The 19,086-nt window shown below is 47.0% G+C and overlaps 1 protein-coding gene across 2 annotated transcripts in view; it reads left to right on the forward strand.

Moving 5' to 3' along the window:
* Window positions 1–18,819, forward strand: part of Cyfip2 (cytoplasmic FMR1 interacting protein 2) — a 119,785-nt gene extending 100,966 nt beyond the window's left edge. Inside the window, exons 27-31 of one of the 2 annotated variants that reach the window (XM_050138684.1) lie at window positions 5,583–5,655; window positions 6,571–6,665; window positions 11,985–12,223; window positions 13,782–13,929; window positions 16,091–18,819. In XM_050138684.1, the coding sequence (XP_049994641.1) occupies window positions 5,583–5,655; window positions 6,571–6,665; window positions 11,985–12,223; window positions 13,782–13,929; window positions 16,091–16,258 (723 nt within the window). In that variant the 3' untranslated portion in view covers window positions 16,259–18,819. The remainder of the gene's footprint in view (window positions 1–5,582; window positions 5,656–6,570; window positions 6,666–11,984; window positions 12,224–13,781; window positions 13,930–16,090) is intronic. The other variant, XM_050138683.1, reaches the window with a different exon arrangement.
* The last annotated feature ends 267 nt before the right edge of the window (window positions 18,820–19,086 follow it).

The raw sequence follows: 19,086 nt of genomic DNA on the forward strand, positions 1-19,086 counted from the left end.
CTTTGGCTTCCATCTGGCTATCTAAGGCTTTGGTTTTCCCTCTGGATATCTGAGGCTTGCTTGTAGTTTTTAAACTCCTTGTACTTCTGGAGGGCGGGAGGGCCACAGAAGAGGGGTCATCACTGCAGTTGTCTTCTGCCGGCAGGACCCTGCAGTTCTGAGGTGACAGAGATGCCCATATGGTGAAGGGACCTATGATCCTACATCCTACAAGAGACAAAGCTCTCTAGAGGACTAATTCGCTCGTTAATCTACAGTGGCTAATCACCTCCACATACCCTTAACCGAGGACTGATGATTACGTTTCAACATGGGCTCTGTTGGAGGCCCAGAATGCTGTCCTCTGAGCTGAGGGTATGTGGACTGCCACACAGCTGTGAGGATGAAAGGAGGTGGCCTGGGCCTAATGCCAGCCTCACTGCTTAATACCGCTGTAAACCTAGCTAGGAAGCCAGTGTCCCACACACACACACACACACAGGATGGCAGCAGTAAGGCCTACTGTACAGAGGCATTGGGAGAAGGTAGGCGGAAGGCCCTGGACAGTCAGCATCAGTAAATGTTCACTCAGTTCCCATGGCCTCGACTTCCCTGAAGAACAAGGCGATCTTACTGTTGTAGGCTCCCTGTTCTAGCCAAATATCCTCAGGGGACTGTTGACTCCACCGCCTGCGTCTTGTTCTGTTCAAATCGCTCTTCATTTCATGTGGTGATAAATCAGACAGTACAAATTTATGATGACGAGCGCCCCTCCCGGCCTCATGCTCGGTCCCCGACATGGCCTGCCTAAATCGCGGCCATGTCCACCTCGGCTGTCCTCTCTAGAACACTTAATGGGAGATGTTAAGTCCTGACAGCCACTTAGTGTGCTGTTTAGGGACTGTCTGGCTAGAGAGGTACGCTCTAGCTCACTGCTGTCATTCCTGACTTCCCCTCCCACTCTTCCCTGCGATCATGGTGAATGTACCAACCTCAGCAGCTTCTTTCAGAAGCGGGGTTTGGATGACAGCTCTTCCAAGGATCCTCTGAGGCTGAGGAAGGTGACACTCCTCAGAGTCACTGCCTCTCGCTTCTGACAGCTGCACGCCTGTGTTACCACAGCAGTGTGGTCCTTTTTTCATTTACATTTTGTTCTGCATCAGTGGTTTGCCCCAAGTGTATTCTGAAACAAAATCAGCGACTCGCTCTACACCTACTCAGACGTCTTCCCAGACCAAGCCTAGGGCCCGCCGTCTTCTCAGGAGCAGGATGCCGGAGGCTGTTGATTTTAAAATTAACTACTAGTTGCTTCAGAGGTCTTTTTCAGTGTTGTTTTCAGAGTACTATATAGTTGATGTAGAAAATGTAGTGATTATACATAAAGGTTTTTTAAAAAAGGAAGGCAAGTAGGGAAAAATGTAAAATACCTGGAAACTCCACCCATATGAAGCATTTGTTAAAAATATTTTGTAGTTCAGATCAAAGAGAATTTCTTTCCGTAACTTATAATTAAGAATTTATTTCCATCATTAATAAAGAGACACTTCCAGGTCTACATAGGAAGACCCAGACTCAGGGAGATTCTAATATGTCTCCCATCCCTCACATGCCTGCATCTCCAGCTTTTTTAAAAAGTTCTTTAAGAGGGGGTCTCCTGTAGTCCAGATCAGCCTCATACTAGCCATGTAGCCAAGGAAGACCTCAAACCCATAATCCTCCCAAGCACTAGGATGCTAGACAAGCCCTCTGTTACCTAAGCTATACCCCCAGGCCCTGAACCTTCAGCTTTTATTCTGTGTGATTGATCATTTAGTATATACCCAGCACCGTGCTCATCTTTGGGGGCATAGTGGAAAATACGCTAAAATATATGAAGGGAGGTTATCTCTACCTTATGAAAGTTGGGTTCCAGTGAGAGGTAGGTATGCATCAGTCACGTGGAAGATAAAATACAGACAGCTCAGGGGAAAGTGGTTCTTAGAGGATGTTTAACAGTGGCACATGCATGGTAGGGGTGAGGGTTGGGAGCTCACAGAAGTGTCCTTCAGGGGGCGGGGGTGGAACTGAAAGCTGAAGGCAGGACATTCGCTAAGCAGAGGAGTCAGAGGAGAGAAGGGGTTCAGGAGAACGCTGGAGAAGAGAGCAGAGCTTCTCTGATGGACAGGTAGGCCTGCAGAGCCAGGCCCACTGTAGGGCTGGCTTCACAGGCTGAGAAAGGACCCTGTCCAGTGGGGAGTGGCCTGGTGGGCTCCTCTTAGATGCTTTGAGATCCTAATCAGAGGAGCGGGAAACCAGCCGTCAGCCCAGGCTCCACAATGGAAGCTTGTTCTGCCCATCACACAGGCCTTTGTCTGTGCCCAATGCCTGTTTCTATCTGTGGCAATGACCTCAGCTAATGACCAGCAAACAAGTACCTCCCACACAAGGTGTGCAGCCACCTCGTTATGCAAATGGCTATTTGGTTCCTCCTCTGGGATGTTCCTGCCTCTCCCAGAAGGCTGTCTCCTCCCCACTTGCTTTCTCACCTTCCTAGCCTGCACAGCACTGCAGAAAAGACGTGCAAGGACACCCACATCCAAAAGTCCCTTGTCCTCTAGTCTGCAAACTTGGGGAAGAGGGATTTTTTTAAGTGGGAAAAAGCAATGCCTTCATCTACCCCAAAGAGTCAAAGTTCAGCGTGTAAAATGAACTGAGCTTCTATGTTTCTCCTTTAGAGCCTTCCTGTTCTCTGAGCTCTCAGGTGGCTCCCAAGATTAATTTATCCACATGAACAGAGAACTTGATGGTTCAGGCAGTGGGCCACTTTCTGGCAACGAGGCATGCCGAAGTGCCAGGGAACTTTTTGTAAGAAAGACAAGACTATGTGATGTGTCCTTGCAATAACTTAAAATAGCTGTTCTCTACACTCTTTAAGTGCAGAGTGAAATCTGCACTTAAACCATGCCATTAAGGTCCCACATGATGTCATTCCCCCCCTCCTTTAGGACCTCATGCAGTGTGTACAATGAATCTTTGTGACTCATTCCAACGTGTTCACTGCCCACAGCCTCTGCACTGGAATACTCTTACCTAAACCTATGTGGCTAGCTTCCCCCATGCCTAGTGACCCAAATTAACTCTTGCCTCCTTCTCTGTTCCTCCCGTAGATGATCACTATCTGGAATTTTGTGTTCGTAAGCCTCTGCAGGAATTTAAATAGCATGAGAACAGAGATCTTGTCTAACTTGTTCAACATCATATCTGCATAGCCTAGAACTGTGCCTGGTGTTTAGTACATATCTGTTGGGTGAATGGGCGGATGGACAGCAGTCTTCTCATGCTTGGATTACTATCAGGTGGACACATGACTTCGTTTATTCATGTGCAGTGGCAGACATTTACCCCACTGAAGTGACTGCTGATAAAGTATCTTATAAAAGCAATTTAATCGTAAGCCATCACTGGGACTAAGATACAAGCAGAGGCACTCCATCACGGCCCTGAAGGAGTAATAGTGTTACAGTAGCCACTGAGGGAAGAGTCAAGAGACACGGGTCCACAGAACACAGGTCAGCTATACTCGAGAGGAAGACATGAAGGGAAACAGGCCCATGTGCCATTCCAGGATGAAGCCAGGTAGAGAACAAGGGAAGATGGTCGATCTTGGAGGTGCAGACAGGGCAGCAGCCAAGTAAGGACTCCAGCCAGGGTCGAGTGTCCAAGTCTGGATGGAAGCACAGGTTTAGTAAACTGTAGGTACCTAGTATTAGCAAGAGATGGGAGCAGGTGAGGTAGACTAGTGAACAGAGAGAAAACCAATAGTCAAGGGCTAGTCACAAGCATCACCTGCAGGGATACTGAAGGGGGACATGTGATGTGAACTGATACAGTTTTCAGGAAGGTATTCCAGGGTCTCCTCTCACTGCTGCTCTTTGGATACCCAGGATAGGAGAGCTCCATCCATCCCAGGGGTGGCAGAAGCCTGTTGGCGGAGGCCACTTGTTCGTTCCTGGCTTTTCAGTCCTGAAATGGACACACAAAACTATATTATTTGTAATATTGTTTGACCAATAGCTTAAGCATATTTTTAGCTAGCCCTTATATCCTAAACTAACCCATCTCCATTAATCTGTATTAAAGTTAAACCTTTCTTTTCATTTAGACAGAAAAGGGGAGGTGATGTGAGATTCCCTACTGTATATGTATTGCTTTTATTGATTCATAAAGAAGCTGCTTTTGGCCAATGGCTTAACATAATATAGCCAGGCTGGAAAAGATATATACAGAGAGTAGGCAGAGTCACTGAGAAGCCATGTAGCCCCACCAGATACAGATGTCAGACAGAACTTTACCCAGTAAGCCACAGCCATGTGGCGATACACAGATTAATGGAGATGGGTTAGTTTAGGATATAAGAGCAAGCTAGAAATATGCTTACACTATTGACCAAACAGCATTGCAAATAATACAGTTTCTCAGTGATTATTTTGGGTCTAAGCGGCCAGGAATGAATGAGCAGCTTCCCCATCAGAAGCCCAAGAGCACCTTTTAGTCTTGAGTTTCCTGATTCTTCTGCCTCTTAAGAGTTAAGCTTGAATTCATCCTGGATCTCATCTCATGTGGTGCCCACAATCGAAAGAAGAGCAGACACACAGCAGAGAGGCCCCTCTGTGGCGGCTGTCCCTGAATTGTTCTGAAGTCAGCAGTCAGAGGCCGGTCATTCAGTCTGTTGGTCATGCCTTCCCAGCACTGTGGCACGGGCTTCCTTTTATTTGTAAATGTGCTTTTATGTGTTAGGCGTTCCCACCAAAACCTGTCTAACTGAGGTTCTAGCTTCTCATCTCTCATTGGTTGCTGGCTAAGGTGACCAAAACTAATCCAGACACAGACCTTCTTCCAGTGGCATTCTGGATTAACAGATGGCAGGATTGGCCCTGGTATCTCCTGTGTGTGTGTGCACACACGTGCATGCTGGTTGTCAACCTCAGATGTCACTCTCAAGAGCAGTCCCCCTTATTTGGGGAATAAGCTTACTCAGTGGAATTGACTCGCTGGCCAACGAGTCCCAGGGAACTGCCTATTTCTGCCTCACCAGTGCTGGGGTTCTATGTACAAACTACAACAGTTGGCTTTTTACACGTGTGCCGGAATCAAACTCAGGTCAAGCGCTTCACCAACTGGGCGTCTTCCCCACCCCACACCCTACTGTGTCCTTGCTATCTTCTTTAATCCTATACGGCTCATCACCCACCAGATGGAGCCTGGTAGCCCTCAGCTTTATCTGGCCCCTCTATCATTCCTTCACCCTAACTCCTCAGCAAAGTCCTTCTAGGATGACGATAGAGATACGTAGCGCTCTCTCTTCATGAATTGGGACTGGGCCATAGCTTATGAGTCCTCTCGGTGCTCACAACAGCCCATTGAACCGCATTCTGATCTCATCTGCACTTTGAAGATAAATAGACCATGAGAAGCCAATAAGTTACCAGGGTCACACTGCCAATAAAGGGAACACCCAGAGCTGGAGCACGAGAGCCAGCAGAACTGGGGTCAAGATTTCCCGAATGAAATCCTTCTAATTTAAGTGAAAACTGTTCTCTTCCTCTCCCCCTCTATCTCTGCAGTCACAGGAGGAAGTCTGTGATCTGCTTCATGCTGCACCCTTCCAGAACATCCTGCCCAGAGTCTATATCAAAGGTAAGAAACCACCACCACCACCACAGGGCTGGAGAAAAGGCTCAGTGGTTAAGAGCATTGCCTGCTCTTCCAAAGGTCCTGAGTTCAATTCCCAGCAACTACATGGTAGCCCACAACCATCTCTTATGAGGTCTGGCACCCTCTTCTGGTCTGCAGGCATACACGCAGACAAGAATATTGCATACATAATAAATAAATTTAAAAAAAGAAACCACCACCAGCAAAGACAGCCCTCTTGCATTCGAATTAACACTAACTTAAGAACATACAGTACGGTGTAAGTATGGACACACGTGTGTGATAGGATGCACATGGAAGCCAGGACAACCTCAGGTGTCATCTTTACCTTCCAGTTCATTTGCAACAGGGTCTCCCTGTGTGTGCCAGGCTAGCTGGCCTGTGGGCATCTAGGAAATCTCCTGCCTCTGCCTCCCATCTGGGATTGCAGGTGCATGCCTCTTTGTACAGCTTTTATAAGGTTCTGGAGACTCGAACTCAGATCCTCACACTTCCCCAGCCCTGTCTGTGCGCACATCCTAATCCCGGTCGACTCAGACTGCAGTCATCCAGGAAGGAGTTTAATGTTTTGGATGCCTGTGGAATCAATCATTAAGGGATTAGAGATGGCACTTCAGGCATTGCTCCTTTGAAGCTAGACTTACTCTGTCATTCAATCTAGCCTCAGTTCAAACTCCTTGAGTGACAGGGAGCTCACTGTGTCACGAGACAGATGCTTCTGTTATTGGTCCAAAAATCACAGGGGGATAATCTCCTCCAATCACAGTCTCCAGAACCAAGGAGGAAGGGCTTCACACTCCATCATAGTTTGGGGACACAGTGACAGCATCAGATCCTCTGAGAAGTTGTCCTGCCCTGGTCACAGAGTCCTTTTCTGTTCTTTTGCCCGTTCTGCAGAGGGAGAGCGCCTGGAAGTCCGGATGAAGCGCCTTGAAGCCAAGTACGCCCCACTTCACCTGGTCCCCCTGATAGAACGGCTGGGAACTCCTCAGGTACAAACTGTGTATCACGGGCCTAAAGGACCTTAAGAATGGAATATTTGGGGCTCAAGCTCCCCATTTTACAGATAGGGAATCTAAGGCACAGAGAAGGGATGAGCATGCCCAAGACCATAAACTGGAGCAGGCTAGAATGAGGTTTGTTTCCTCTAGGGCTTGAGTTCTTTCTTCTCCCAGGGTCATGAGTTGTGCTAAGAAAGAAGAAAGAATACTTAAAACAATACTCATCACAACCCTGCCAGGTTCCAAGAATTCTGCAGCACTGTGTATCAAAATTAAAAGCCCACACTTCCCATCTAGGTTTTTTTCTCGAGAAACTAAAAATCATGAGAAGTTGTGGTTTGTTGGCTCAGGCATTAGCTTAGTAGAATGTGCCATTTTATGTGAGCACTCTGGACTTGAGGATGCAGCATTATTAAATTACTATTATTAAATGCATAATAATGGAAAGGAAAAATTAAATCTAAGCATCAGTCAGTGTGACTAGATCTTAAATTCAAGTTACATTTCACATAGGGTTTTTTAAAACCTGCACATACCAAGAACATGTAAGTAAAAATATCCCCTGAAAACTCCTGGAATGTTCCAAACCCAATTATTGTAGTTATGGTTTCTATTGCTGCAACAAAACACCCTGACCAAAAGCAAGTTGGGGAGGAAAATCTGGCTTACAATTCCACATCATTGTTCATCATTAAAGGCAGGCAGGGCAGGAACCTGGAAGCAGGAGCTGATGCAGAGGCCATGAACGATGCTGCTTACTGGCTTGCTACCCATGGCTTGCTCAGTCTGCTTTCTTATCGAACTCAGGACCACCAGCCCAGGGATGACCCAACCCACAATGAACTGGGCCCTCCCCCATCAGTCACTAAGAAAATGCCCTTAGAAAGGCATTTTCTCAACTGAGGTTCCCGCCTCTCTGATGGCTTCAGCTTATGTGGACAGAAACCCTTCCAGCACACCAGTTCACCTCAAGAAGTTCTGAAGAAAGATGGAGATAGGAACTAGGTGGGAAGATGAATCAAAGACAATTTGAGTCTTATCTATAATGTTCTAATATCGTCAGAGCTGCAGGGGCTCATGTTGAGTCTGTAAAAATTAACTTTTGAAAAATGGTGCCAGTTCCTGTGGACACTGAATTGGGTAAAGGAAGAATCCTGCCTTCGGAGCTCTTAGATTCTGTACGGAGGCAGATGAGAAACAGGGGAAGAGGCACAAAAATGTCTATTCCTGTCTCAAGTGGATTTCAGTGAGCATCCCATTGGGAGATAAGCAGGGGCTGAGGTGGCACAGGACACCGTAGGGATGGCCCAGCTGCTTTGTGTTGCTGGCCACACTGACGACTATAGCGGTTCAGGATTTAAAGTCACCCTTAGACTCACGTTCCCTGCAGGAATATCAAAGTGGTCAGAAGAACCCACACTCTCGGCAGAGGGCCAGAAGTAGTTACTCTCCCAATGCCAAGCCCCATCTGCACAGGTGTCTAACTAAGAAGCCACCCACATTAGGCTCCCAGCAGAAACAGTGACTAACTCTAGGAGGAGTTTTGGGTCTTGGGCTCACAGCAGAGAATTCAGACACTGGAGAGAGTCTTCCCACTTTTTTGGCAGCAGAAGTTGAACAGAGGAAATTCTCTAAGATGATTTCCTTTTAGGGAGAAATCCCCCAAGCCAGTGGCATGCCGGCATGCCTGCTGCTTGCAGGGTGTCATTCTGCAAGAATCTAGCTTCGTGAGCCCGGGGGGCTTGGCATGTGTTTCCACTCATGGCTGTGCATTCCTTTGCCATTCTGTGAACACCGTTTCCTTGGGACTGACAGAAATCCAGTTTATCCAGTGTTGAGTATTTAGCAAACAAGAGCTGGGGAGAGAGGCCATGCCAGTTTGATAAGTTGCCTCCTTCTCAAGGGATATTCTAGCACTACAGTCAGATCAGCCTGAATGTGGACTGGGAAAGGAGGGTGGAGGAAAGATTGTAGGGTAGGATCTGGGTACATGTGCGTAGATAATATGTGGGAAAGAAGACTAAATTAAAAAGGAAAACTTGGGGGCAGTAAAGGCGCTTGCCACCAAGCTTACCAGGCTGAGTTTTATCCCAGGACCATATGAGGGAAGAAATGAATGATTCATGTAAGTTGTCTTCTGGGCTCTATACATGTTCCAACCATACATGTGCACACACACTAAATATATACATACATACATAATACTAAATACAACTTCATCAACCCATAGGCCAAAGTAAGTGCTAAGAAGTGGTGAAAACTGAAGCTGGCCACTAGGTCTTCTCTGCCACTAGGATCTTGTGTGGTATCTGGGTCAGTGACAGGAAACGGTCGTGGCAGATTTTAACCAGGGAGGTCTGAGCAGTGTGGCGTCTGCATTTTTTTTCTGAACAAGCTGAGGTGACCTGGTTTTCAGCCAGCACCATTGTCCTAGCTCTACCCTGAACTGTCACATGATCTCACACGAAACATTGAATTTCCCCGTCTTAATTTTCCCATCTATGAAACAGGATGGTAGCTGTTTCACCTCGTTAGCCGGCCTGCATTTTAAAATTAGTGTTAGACTGTGTTATGCCACTGGCAGCTGGGAAGATAATTTCCATGTTGGCAAAGGGGAAACCCTGTCTTGAGAAAAAATTAACAACAACAAAAATGTACCCAAAGTTGACCTCTGACCTCCACACGCGCGCAAGCGCATGCATGCACACACAAAATGATATACCAAAAAAAGGCAAAAGCAAAAACTCATAAAAAAAATGCCACCAAACAGAAAAAGTTCATTACCAGCAAATTTGAAGAACCTGCAAGGTCAGGGTAGCTTTCATCTTGTCATTTGTTAATGGCCTTTCTCTTTAGAGCACAGTGGGAGTACAGGCATGCATTTCACCTGGAAAGTTATCGGGGCAACTTTCTTGAGACTCACTACCACATAACAAAGGCCTTGTTAAAGTAATTGCATGCCCTGACCTCCTCTAATTCTAGGACTTGTCATCCAGCAACATGACAGGCGACAATGCCCACAGAACGTTATGTGTACAGGCAATTGCTTTAGGATGCCTCCCCCCCCAACACTGAAGATTTGTGAACAACTGAAAATAACCAGCAAGGGTAGAGGACTGAATACGTTTATCAGAGGCTGTTTTTAGATAGTCCTCTAAAAACCATGGCACTGAATGTATTATGGAAATGAGTTTTTAAATTAGAGATGTGCTAGATGAAAATATGATAGAGATGATCTGGTATATACATGCATGTATACATATTCATGAAATGATCTGAGATATACATGCATGTATACATATTCATAACTGCAAACAATATTCATATATCTATATTTTGAGAGAGCTTATCGCTGGGTAATGGGATAAGTAGAATATTATCTTTCTTACATGTTATTTAAATTTTTCCTCCAAATTTTACCCAGTGAATGCATATGACTTTTATGGTTCACAGAAAGAAAGAGAAAGGGGAAAGGCCTCTTTCATTGACCATGGTGGATGGAGAGCTGGAAGTCAAACCACAGGTTTTACAATGCCATTGGCCAATGTTTCTACCCACCCACCCCCAAGCTAGGATTCTCAGTCACTGCCTGAATAATCAGACAACAGATTAATTAGAATAGCAGAAGTCTCTCAATTTGCTGATGAGAACATACATGGGTCCTTTGTTTACTGAGCATCTCCAGGGTATCAGTTGTTCCTCGCATGTAGAGAACTGAGCAGAACAGGGTAAACACAAGAGAACAGAATCAAGCACCAGGTTTATGATTATCTTAGAGTGCTTTTTCTAGCTACCTGTGGCAGCATGAGCCATCTCCTAGGTCTGCCTGTGGAATCAAGTTGATTCGCCATGAATCAGGGCGACCTCCCCATTTTGTGTTTCAAACACATATACACCAACTCTTCTCGAACTCATTCTTTCCAAGGCCTTTTCGCTTTATAGTTGCCATGACAGCACTCATATGGCCCACGTTCATCACTGGCTATACTTCCCCATTTATTTTCTTCCCGGGGTTTACTTAGAAGCTGCCCTCTTCTGTGTGTGTGTGGGGGGGAGATCTCCAAGAAAGAGAACATTGAGGGAGAGGCCAGGTGGTACCTCCAAGCCCCCCCCCCGGAATGCCCTCCCCCACAATCCTTCCTCCCACCAGGAGCTGATCCCATGTCTGTCCTGCGAATGTGGCTGTCTTAGAAGCTAGCATTCTTTAGCTTTGTTCCCAGACGAGAAGACCTGAGCTTGACCTTAGATTTTTAATATGCACTTTGCAGATGGCTTTCAGCACCTTTGCACTTAGATGTTTTCACTCACAGCACAGAGAGCTGGGCAAGGCGGCCGTGTGTTTGATGTGTCTGTGTGCCTGTCCAAGGACTCGATATGCAGTAGCCAGGACCAGATGAGAAGCCTGTTTGAATTACTAATAGAGACCATTTGCCATCGTCAAAGAGGGTTTCTAACTAGAGAAAATCACTCTATGAAGTCAGTGGCAAATTTAAAGCAGTAGCATACGCTCCTTCTAGCACATTCCACTGTACAAAACTATTTTAAATGTGAGAAGCTCACCCATTTCCCCCAGCCCATCTGCACCCACGACTAACTTGACTCCTTCTGAAATGTTTTCTATGCACACACACACACACACACACCCCACACATGTTCTTTTCATCCGTGGAGTTGTGCCGGTGTTCGATAGGATTGTAGTAAATGTCATTTTCTCCAACTTGCCAAATATACTTCATAAATTAACTTGCTGATCTAAGCAAAATCCAAGCTTTGTACCTTTCCTTGGCTATACCTTTAAGCCTCAGCTTTCCTCATCAGTGAAAGAGAAATAATAACAGAGCCACAGAATTGAACAGAGCCACTACTCAGCAGGAGCCACACACTCTAGTAATGTTACATTGTAAAGACACACTCCAGTAGTGTTACATTGTAAACACATACTCTAGCAGTGTTAAATCGGACTACTTCTGACTTTATGTACCCAGTTAGCCATCTTAGCCTCTCCAGTGCCTTGATTACAGGCACATGCACCATTCCTGGCTTCTTATTTTGGGTTCTAGAAGACAGAATTTGGGTCCTTATACTTGCTCTGAACCATCTCCTCAGCCCCAACAAGACTTTGAAGTCATAAGGCTTCCACGCCCTCTAGTTCTTACCCACCGTGCCCTGCTCTGAGCAGGGTACCAGCCTAGTGAACAGGTTCTAAATGTGACTAACACAGGCACTCTCTACTTTAGGACTGGCTAGTGGAGATGGGGCAGATAGGATCTCAGATATGGTTGTAATGTTTAAATATCCTTCCCATCCCAGCAAATCGCCATCGCTCGGGAAGGTGACCTGCTGACCAAGGAGCGGCTCTGCTGCGGCCTGTCCATGTTCGAAGTCATCCTGACCCGAATTCGGAGCTACCTGCAGGATCCCATCTGGAGGGGCCCGCCACCCACCAATGGCGTCATGCATGTGGACGAATGTGTCGAATTCCACCGGCTGTGGAGCGCCATGCAGTTTGTCTACTGCATCCCTGTGGGGACCAACGAGTTCACCGCTGAGTGAGTGCATCCCCCAGCTACCTGTCCTCCAGTTCTGTCATCTCTGGGGATGCCTGGGGCTGGCCAGAAGGGAGAACGGGGACCGAAGGGGCATGAACAGAAATACTAACAATACTGGTCATGGTGCCAGTGCTAGACGTGGCAAAAGCAGACTGTTCTTGGCTTCCAAAGATTAAACGTGCCAAACAGAATGTGGAAGCACAGAGGCCAAGGTGTCACATGGGGCAGGATGCAGACACCAGACCTGGATTCACAGACTAGAACTGATCCTGTAGCCATATCTGGGATGGGGTCTGTGAAAGGGACTGGGAAGTTCAGGAAACTGAATGTCACCCTTGGGAACCTCACCATCCACCTCAACCCACTCTCAGGAAAAGAGGAGCCTTTGGATCCCCCAGTCCCGTCAGAGAAAACAGGAGCAGAGACCCCTTCTTTCTGCACCCATCTAGCTTCATGGGTGTGACAGAGGTGACCAGCCGGTCCCTTTGGATCAAGTAACAGTTAAGAAAGGGGTGGGGAGGAACTGATCAGGGTTCCCGAGGAAGTAGCTCTAGAATGGGAAGAGGAAGACCAGCAAGCCATGGGGGTTTATGTCCTCCCAAGCCTATGACAGAGAAGCAGGGCAGCCTGGGCTACTAACTTCTGAACAAAGAAAATGACTAAGGGCCACCCTACGGTCATCAACGTGTCTCTTAGGAGTTGAGGCCAACAGGGGGGGCTTTATGAGAGCCCCAGGGGACACTCTTGGCCTCCTGTATGAGTAGTACCTGTTCCCTTATAGCCCACCATGTGGATCTCAGAGGCTGGTTAGAGTTGAGGAAATGGCTCAGGGCAAGCTTTAAGAACCCGAGTTCTGCTCTCCAAAAGCCATCTTTAAAAGCCTGAGGAGGAGCTGGAGAGATGGTTCGGTGGTTAAGAGCACTGTATTACTACTGGCAGAGGTCAAGAGTTCAGATCCCAGCACCTATGTTAGACGTTAGACAGTTCACACTTGCCGGCAAGTCCAGCCCTAGGAGGACCCATTGCCTCTGGCCTCTGCCTCCTGTGTGCACATCCATGCACAGACATGATTAAAAACACACATGTCAAAAAGACAAATGAGGTGCTATGCACCTGTAATCCTGACATTACAGAGGCTGAGGCAGGGGGATGCCTGGAGGCTCATCCCCCAGCTAGTTTCCCACTGCATTGGCAAAGCCACAGTTAGGGAGAGACTGTTTGAGAAAGTAAGGTAGAGAGCATTGAGAGTGACCACACCCGACAGCAGCCTCTAGCCTCTGTGTGTGTGCGTGTGTCTATGCACACACACATACACACACTCATCTGGTTGTGTTCTTTGTGAAGTCACCTTTTCCTCCAAGCTGACTGTTGTTTCCTTGGGCTCCACACCCCTCTGCGGTTAAAAGGACTCATTGTGTAACCAGAGTCCCTGGAAACAACCAAATACCCACAAAGGAAAGGTCTTATCCCGAGGGCAGGCCCACTCGACAGCTGTACCCCCGGCTTTGGAGACAGCCTTTCTTCTTTGCTTCTCCCCTTTTCCCTTCCCTACCTCCAGGCAGTGCTTCGGTGACGGCTTGAATTGGGCAGGCTGCTCCATCATCGTCTTGCTGGGCCAGCAGCGGCGCTTTGACCTGTTTGACTTCTGCTACCATCTGCTAAAGGTGCAGCGGCAGGACGGGAAGGATGACATCATTAAGAACGTGGTGAGCGGGTGTGGCCGGCCTGGGACGTCGGGAGGGGAACGAGAAAAGTGCTTATGGAGGGCGACGCTCAGAAGTTGGGGGCCTGCTTGGAAAGGGCCTGCCCGTAACATGCTGCGATAGAGTGGGTCACCCTGAAGGCAAGTCTGAACTTCTGGTCTCCAGTGTCCCTCCCTGTCCCAGGCAGACCCTGCTGGTCCACAGGGTCTGGACACTTGGGTCGTGTCAGGCACCGGGAGAGGATGGGTGCTGTTTGAGAAAACAGAGCCCTTAAAGTAGACAGTCGTGATGGAGACAAGGTCAGAGTCTTCCCAGGAGCTGGGGCTGGGGGCCGGGTATAGGATTGCCGGCAGCGTACAGGACAGGTGGGCTGGACAGATTCCAGACGTGAGGAGCAACGACCACACAGCCCCGAGCCATGAAGACACGTGTGTAGAACAAAGGAGATGGCCAGGGGCCAGGTGAGGAAAGGAAGTAGGAGCCGTGTCTCTCTCTCTCTCTCTCTCTCTCTCTCTCTCACACACACACACACACACACACACACACACAAAGGTTTTTAAGAGTGGTGGTCATCGTAACAAACCATTTCCAAGTACCCAGTTCAGTGTTACTTTAAATACCCGCACAGTGTATTGCAACCAACATCATCATGGCCCAGGTATTTCTCCTGTTGAAGCTCTGTGTCCATTTAAATCACTCCCCAGTCCCTGGCAACCACTTTTCCTTCTGTCTCTATGACCGTATGGACTGAGTAGCACTGTATCTGTCCTCTTTGATCTGCTTATTTTGTGAGACTTCTCCATGTTACAGTGCGCCAGAATCCCATGCATTATGGTTAACTAGTATTTTATTGTACACAAAACACAACCCGCTGGTGGACCCTTGTGTTGCGTTCACTTTTAGGGACTGGGAATAACGAAGTGTGAACTCAGGCATCCACCTGAGTCTCTCCCTTCACTTCTTTGGAATATACACTCATGAAGTCTAAGTGCCGGGCTATCTAGTAATTCTCTTTAATTTCTTGAGGAACGACCATACTGTTTTCCCTAATGGATGCATTTTTACAATCCCACCAATAACACTGTGGAGAAATGTCTTAAGTCTTTTCTCCAATTTTTAGTTTCAACTTACCTTTTTTTCGCATTTTTCCGTCCTTTATAAAACATTCATGTGTGTTTGGAGGAACATACCTGCCACCACACCATGTGTGGGGGTCTGAGGCCAGCTTACTGGGGTCAGTTTTCTCCTCCCAACATGTAGGGTCTAGGAATCAAACCAAGGTCCTCAGACTTGGCAGCAGGCAATGTTATGCATCGAGCCATCTTACTGGCCCAGGATCGCAGCAGTTTATGTATTCAGAACATCAGCTTCTTACCTGTGTTACAAATCCCCTCATTCCATTGGTGATATCCTTTAATGCCCCAAAGTCTCTATTTCACTCTGTGCTGGCTGCCAGACCCGGCATCATGAAGAGTTATTCCTGTGCTTTCCTGCAAGAACGTCATAGCTTGACTCATACTGAAGCCTTTTATCCATTTCCAACTTATTCTTGTGTACAGTCTATAAAATAAGGCTCGGCATTCTTCTGCATGTCGGGATCCGATTTTCCCAGCATTTGTTGCAAAGGTTGTCCCTGGCGCACCCGTATTTCAGATGGTCTTGTCATCCTATTCAGAGTTGATTGACCCAACACATAAGAGTTTGTTTCTAGCCCCACAGTTCTATTTCCTTGGTCTATGTGATGGTTCTGCACTGTCTTGATTATGGAAATTTATTGTAAGCTTTGAAGCTTGCAAAGGTTATCGGTAACCTTCAGCATTTTATTTGGGAACCATAGAGAAATATGTATTTCTCTTTAAAAAGAGAGAATATGGGCTGGAGAGATGGCTCAGAGGTTAAGGGCACTGACTGCTCTTCCAGAGGTCCTAAGTTCAATTCCCAGCAACCACATGGTGGCTCACAGCCATCTGTAATGAGATCTGGTGCCCTCTTCTGGCCAGCAAGCACACAGACAGACAGAGCACTGTATACATAATAAGTAAATAAATCTTTAAAGAGAGAGAGAGAGAATATGACCATCGAAACATCAAGAACGTGGATCCAGCCCCCTCTTCACCTCTCCCTTTGCTCCCATCCTAACCTAAGCATCCTCATCCTTCTACAGCCCCTGAAGAAGATGGCTGACCGCATCAGGAAGTACCAGATCTTGAACAATGAGGTTTTCGCCATCCTGAACAAGTACATGAAGTCTGTGGAGACAGACAGCTCCACCGTGGAGCACGTGCGCTGCTTCCAGCCCCCAATCCACCAGTCACTGGCCACCACCTGCTAGGCCGCAAGTCCTGCAGACAGACCTTCAACCTGGAGGAGGAGGAGAAACAGGAGAGGGAACACAGAGGTCAGCCTGCAGCAGGTCCAGCTGACAGTGTGTGGAACTGGCCTGGAAGGAAAAGACAACTACCCCAACACATCTGGGCTCCTGCATGTTCTCCCATGATAGCTCCATGGTGGGTTTTCCATAGTGTAAATGAAAAACAACAAAAACACAGGGCAGTGCGAGTTTTCTTATTTTTTTTTTTTTACCTTAACTATATCTAAGAGCTACTGTTTCCTATCCCATCTGTGATCGCTTCCCAGAACACTTCCCACCATCACAGGGTCCTATCCAGTATCCATATGTGACCCAGCACTGTAGTCTTAGGGGCTAAGACAAGAAGAGTCTAGCCATAGCAGAGATATCAGCCTGCCTCAGTTGTGTGCCTCAGCTTACTGTGTTGTGTGGCTTCCCCCTCCAGTTCCATGGTCACATTGCTTCCTGCTCTAGACGTTAGGGATTCTTTCACCAAGACTTGACCCTTGGTGAATCACGAAGAGATTTCTGACTGTCAAGGCAATAGATGATGTTGGCCAGAACCTTTTACACTCTCCCTAAGAGCCACCCTAGCCCCTTCCTTGTAGAACAGCCCTAGAGAGGCAAAAAAGGATGCTTTCAAAACCGTATCACACCGACTAGAGGGTGTGGGACTAGAGGAAGAAAATGGCCAGCCCTACGGTGTGGAAAAGTATCTGTCAGCACAGACCAGCTTCAGATCCCAAAGGAGAGCTGTTAGGCCTTGTCGCCACAGTGGGAAGATGAGATACCCCTGTTCCTTGTGCAGAAGCTTAGCACTGGACCACATGGGTAATGGACCTGACAGTCACGGCACCACACTTACCACCAGCTGGTGACCCACTTAGTGACTTCCTAACAGATCCTCATCCAGGAAATCCCACAAGGAGGAAAAACGTTAGGGGTGAATTCACCAGACACCTTGGAGACAGGGAGGCAAAGGACAGCTTGTCAGCAAGCTTTCAATCCCGAGACACGCCCCACCCCCAAAAGAGGTCCTTCTTTACGCAAACTGGACTTTTCATCATGTCTGCTGCTGAAAGATTCTTGAACATTTTATTCTTTTGCTCTCAACTTCCTGGTCTCTTCCTTTTGCACACGTTCAGTGCTGGAGCAGAGATTCTCTCACAGGGGTATTAATAACTTCTATTTTTCCAGACTACCTAAACCGCCCCCGTAGAATCTGCCCATGTAGGAGATCTCTAAGGAGATGGCCATGGCTCCATACAGAGCTGGTCTTCCCACCTGCAAAGGGAAGCCACAGTCCTGAGCCCCCAAAATGTAGGAAGTGGATTATAGGTACTCCACCAGCCCAGGGAGGAAGAGAGAAGATAGAGGACTAGCCAGCCCATCACTGTTTTTAATCACACAGAGAACAGTGGAGATGTGTATAACCGACACTTTGACAGATGCAGCCATGTACTCCACAGTGAGGTCACGTAAATCAGAGCCCTTGAGGGTCATACACTTGAGTGTTCATTTCTGCGCATGCCTCAGGCCGTCTAAGTCTGAATCTCTGGGAATAAGGCCAGAAGATCCACATCTGCAGTTACTCTGCTGCACACCCCAGATTCAGAGCCCTGGCTGTAGCCAGGACAATGCCGCTAACTCCAGGCTCTGGGGTCTTTCTAAGCAAGAGCCAGCATCATTTGTAGTGTAGGGATGTGGTCTGAAATGGAAGCTGGTCAGTCCTCCTGCCTGGCACCACCTCTTCCTAGTGTGATCTTTTTTCTCCTTTAAGGACCATAGATATCTCCACCTCCAAAATTTCTAGTCCTGCCTGAGAATAGTACCTGACTCTCAGATAAACAGGTTTTATACTCTAGAGTTCATTCTAAGTGCTCCATCACTGCTCCGTAGAGATCTGGGCCGTTCCCTTCAGAAGTTTACCGTTCTGGCTGCTCATCCTTTCCATCCTGCACTCGTGACCCCAAACGTTGACCCTCTGGGAAGAGCCACAATCTCAAGAGATTTGATCCCAGTAAATTGAGGTCCTCCCTTGGGAGGGCAGAGCTCTCTCATTTCCTCCACACTTGTCTGTGGACACCGCACAACTTCAATGTTTTCTCTCTAGTGGTCCTTGCCTCCCTCTCCACCTTTTTGACTTTTTTTTTTTAATGTATTTAAAAGTCAAGGAAAAAAAAAAGCTTAGATTTTAAAATGTTTTAAAAAGAATTCTGTTTCAGAAACTGTCAAGTGTGTACCATATTTGTATTAAGAGTTGTTGGGGATTTTTGTACAATGAATTTACATTTATTTATGGTGAACTTATATTTACGCTCGTGATCAAAAGATGTTAAATTCTTAAATCATATTTGCTATGCAGCTGAAGATGATATTTTGATTTGTATTTTGGGGGGGTACCTGTGTTTAGTTGATAAACATTTTCATCTCCATTAAAACCGCTTCCAAACTCGTCAAGCCAGCATCTCTGTCCTGATTTCTTGGCCACCCTGATCTAGAGAAACTTAGGTCTAGAGAAACAACCTGAAAGAAAAAATAGAAGAAAATTAAAATATAGCACATATGTTCGCTCTAAATTAATGAGTCATTTTGTTTTCTCATCAAAGGAATAGACCTTTAAAAAAAACTGTCTTGGGGTCTGGGGATTGCTCAGTAGTTAAAGCATTTGCCGAGTCAAGTATGAACACTCGAGTTAGAATCCCCAGAAACCCACAGAAATGCCTGGTTGGGAGAGCTTATCATCCATAATTCTAGCTTCAGAAGGCAAAGCAGCAGACCCCCAGAGCGTGGTAGCTAGCAAGACTAGC

This window comes from Alexandromys fortis, unplaced genomic scaffold, assembly GCF_014885135.2.
Source record: "Alexandromys fortis isolate MF-2015 unplaced genomic scaffold, M_Fortis_MF-2015_v1.1 scaffold_11, whole genome shotgun sequence".
Classification (NCBI taxonomy): Eukaryota; Metazoa; Chordata; class Mammalia; order Rodentia; family Cricetidae; genus Alexandromys; species Alexandromys fortis.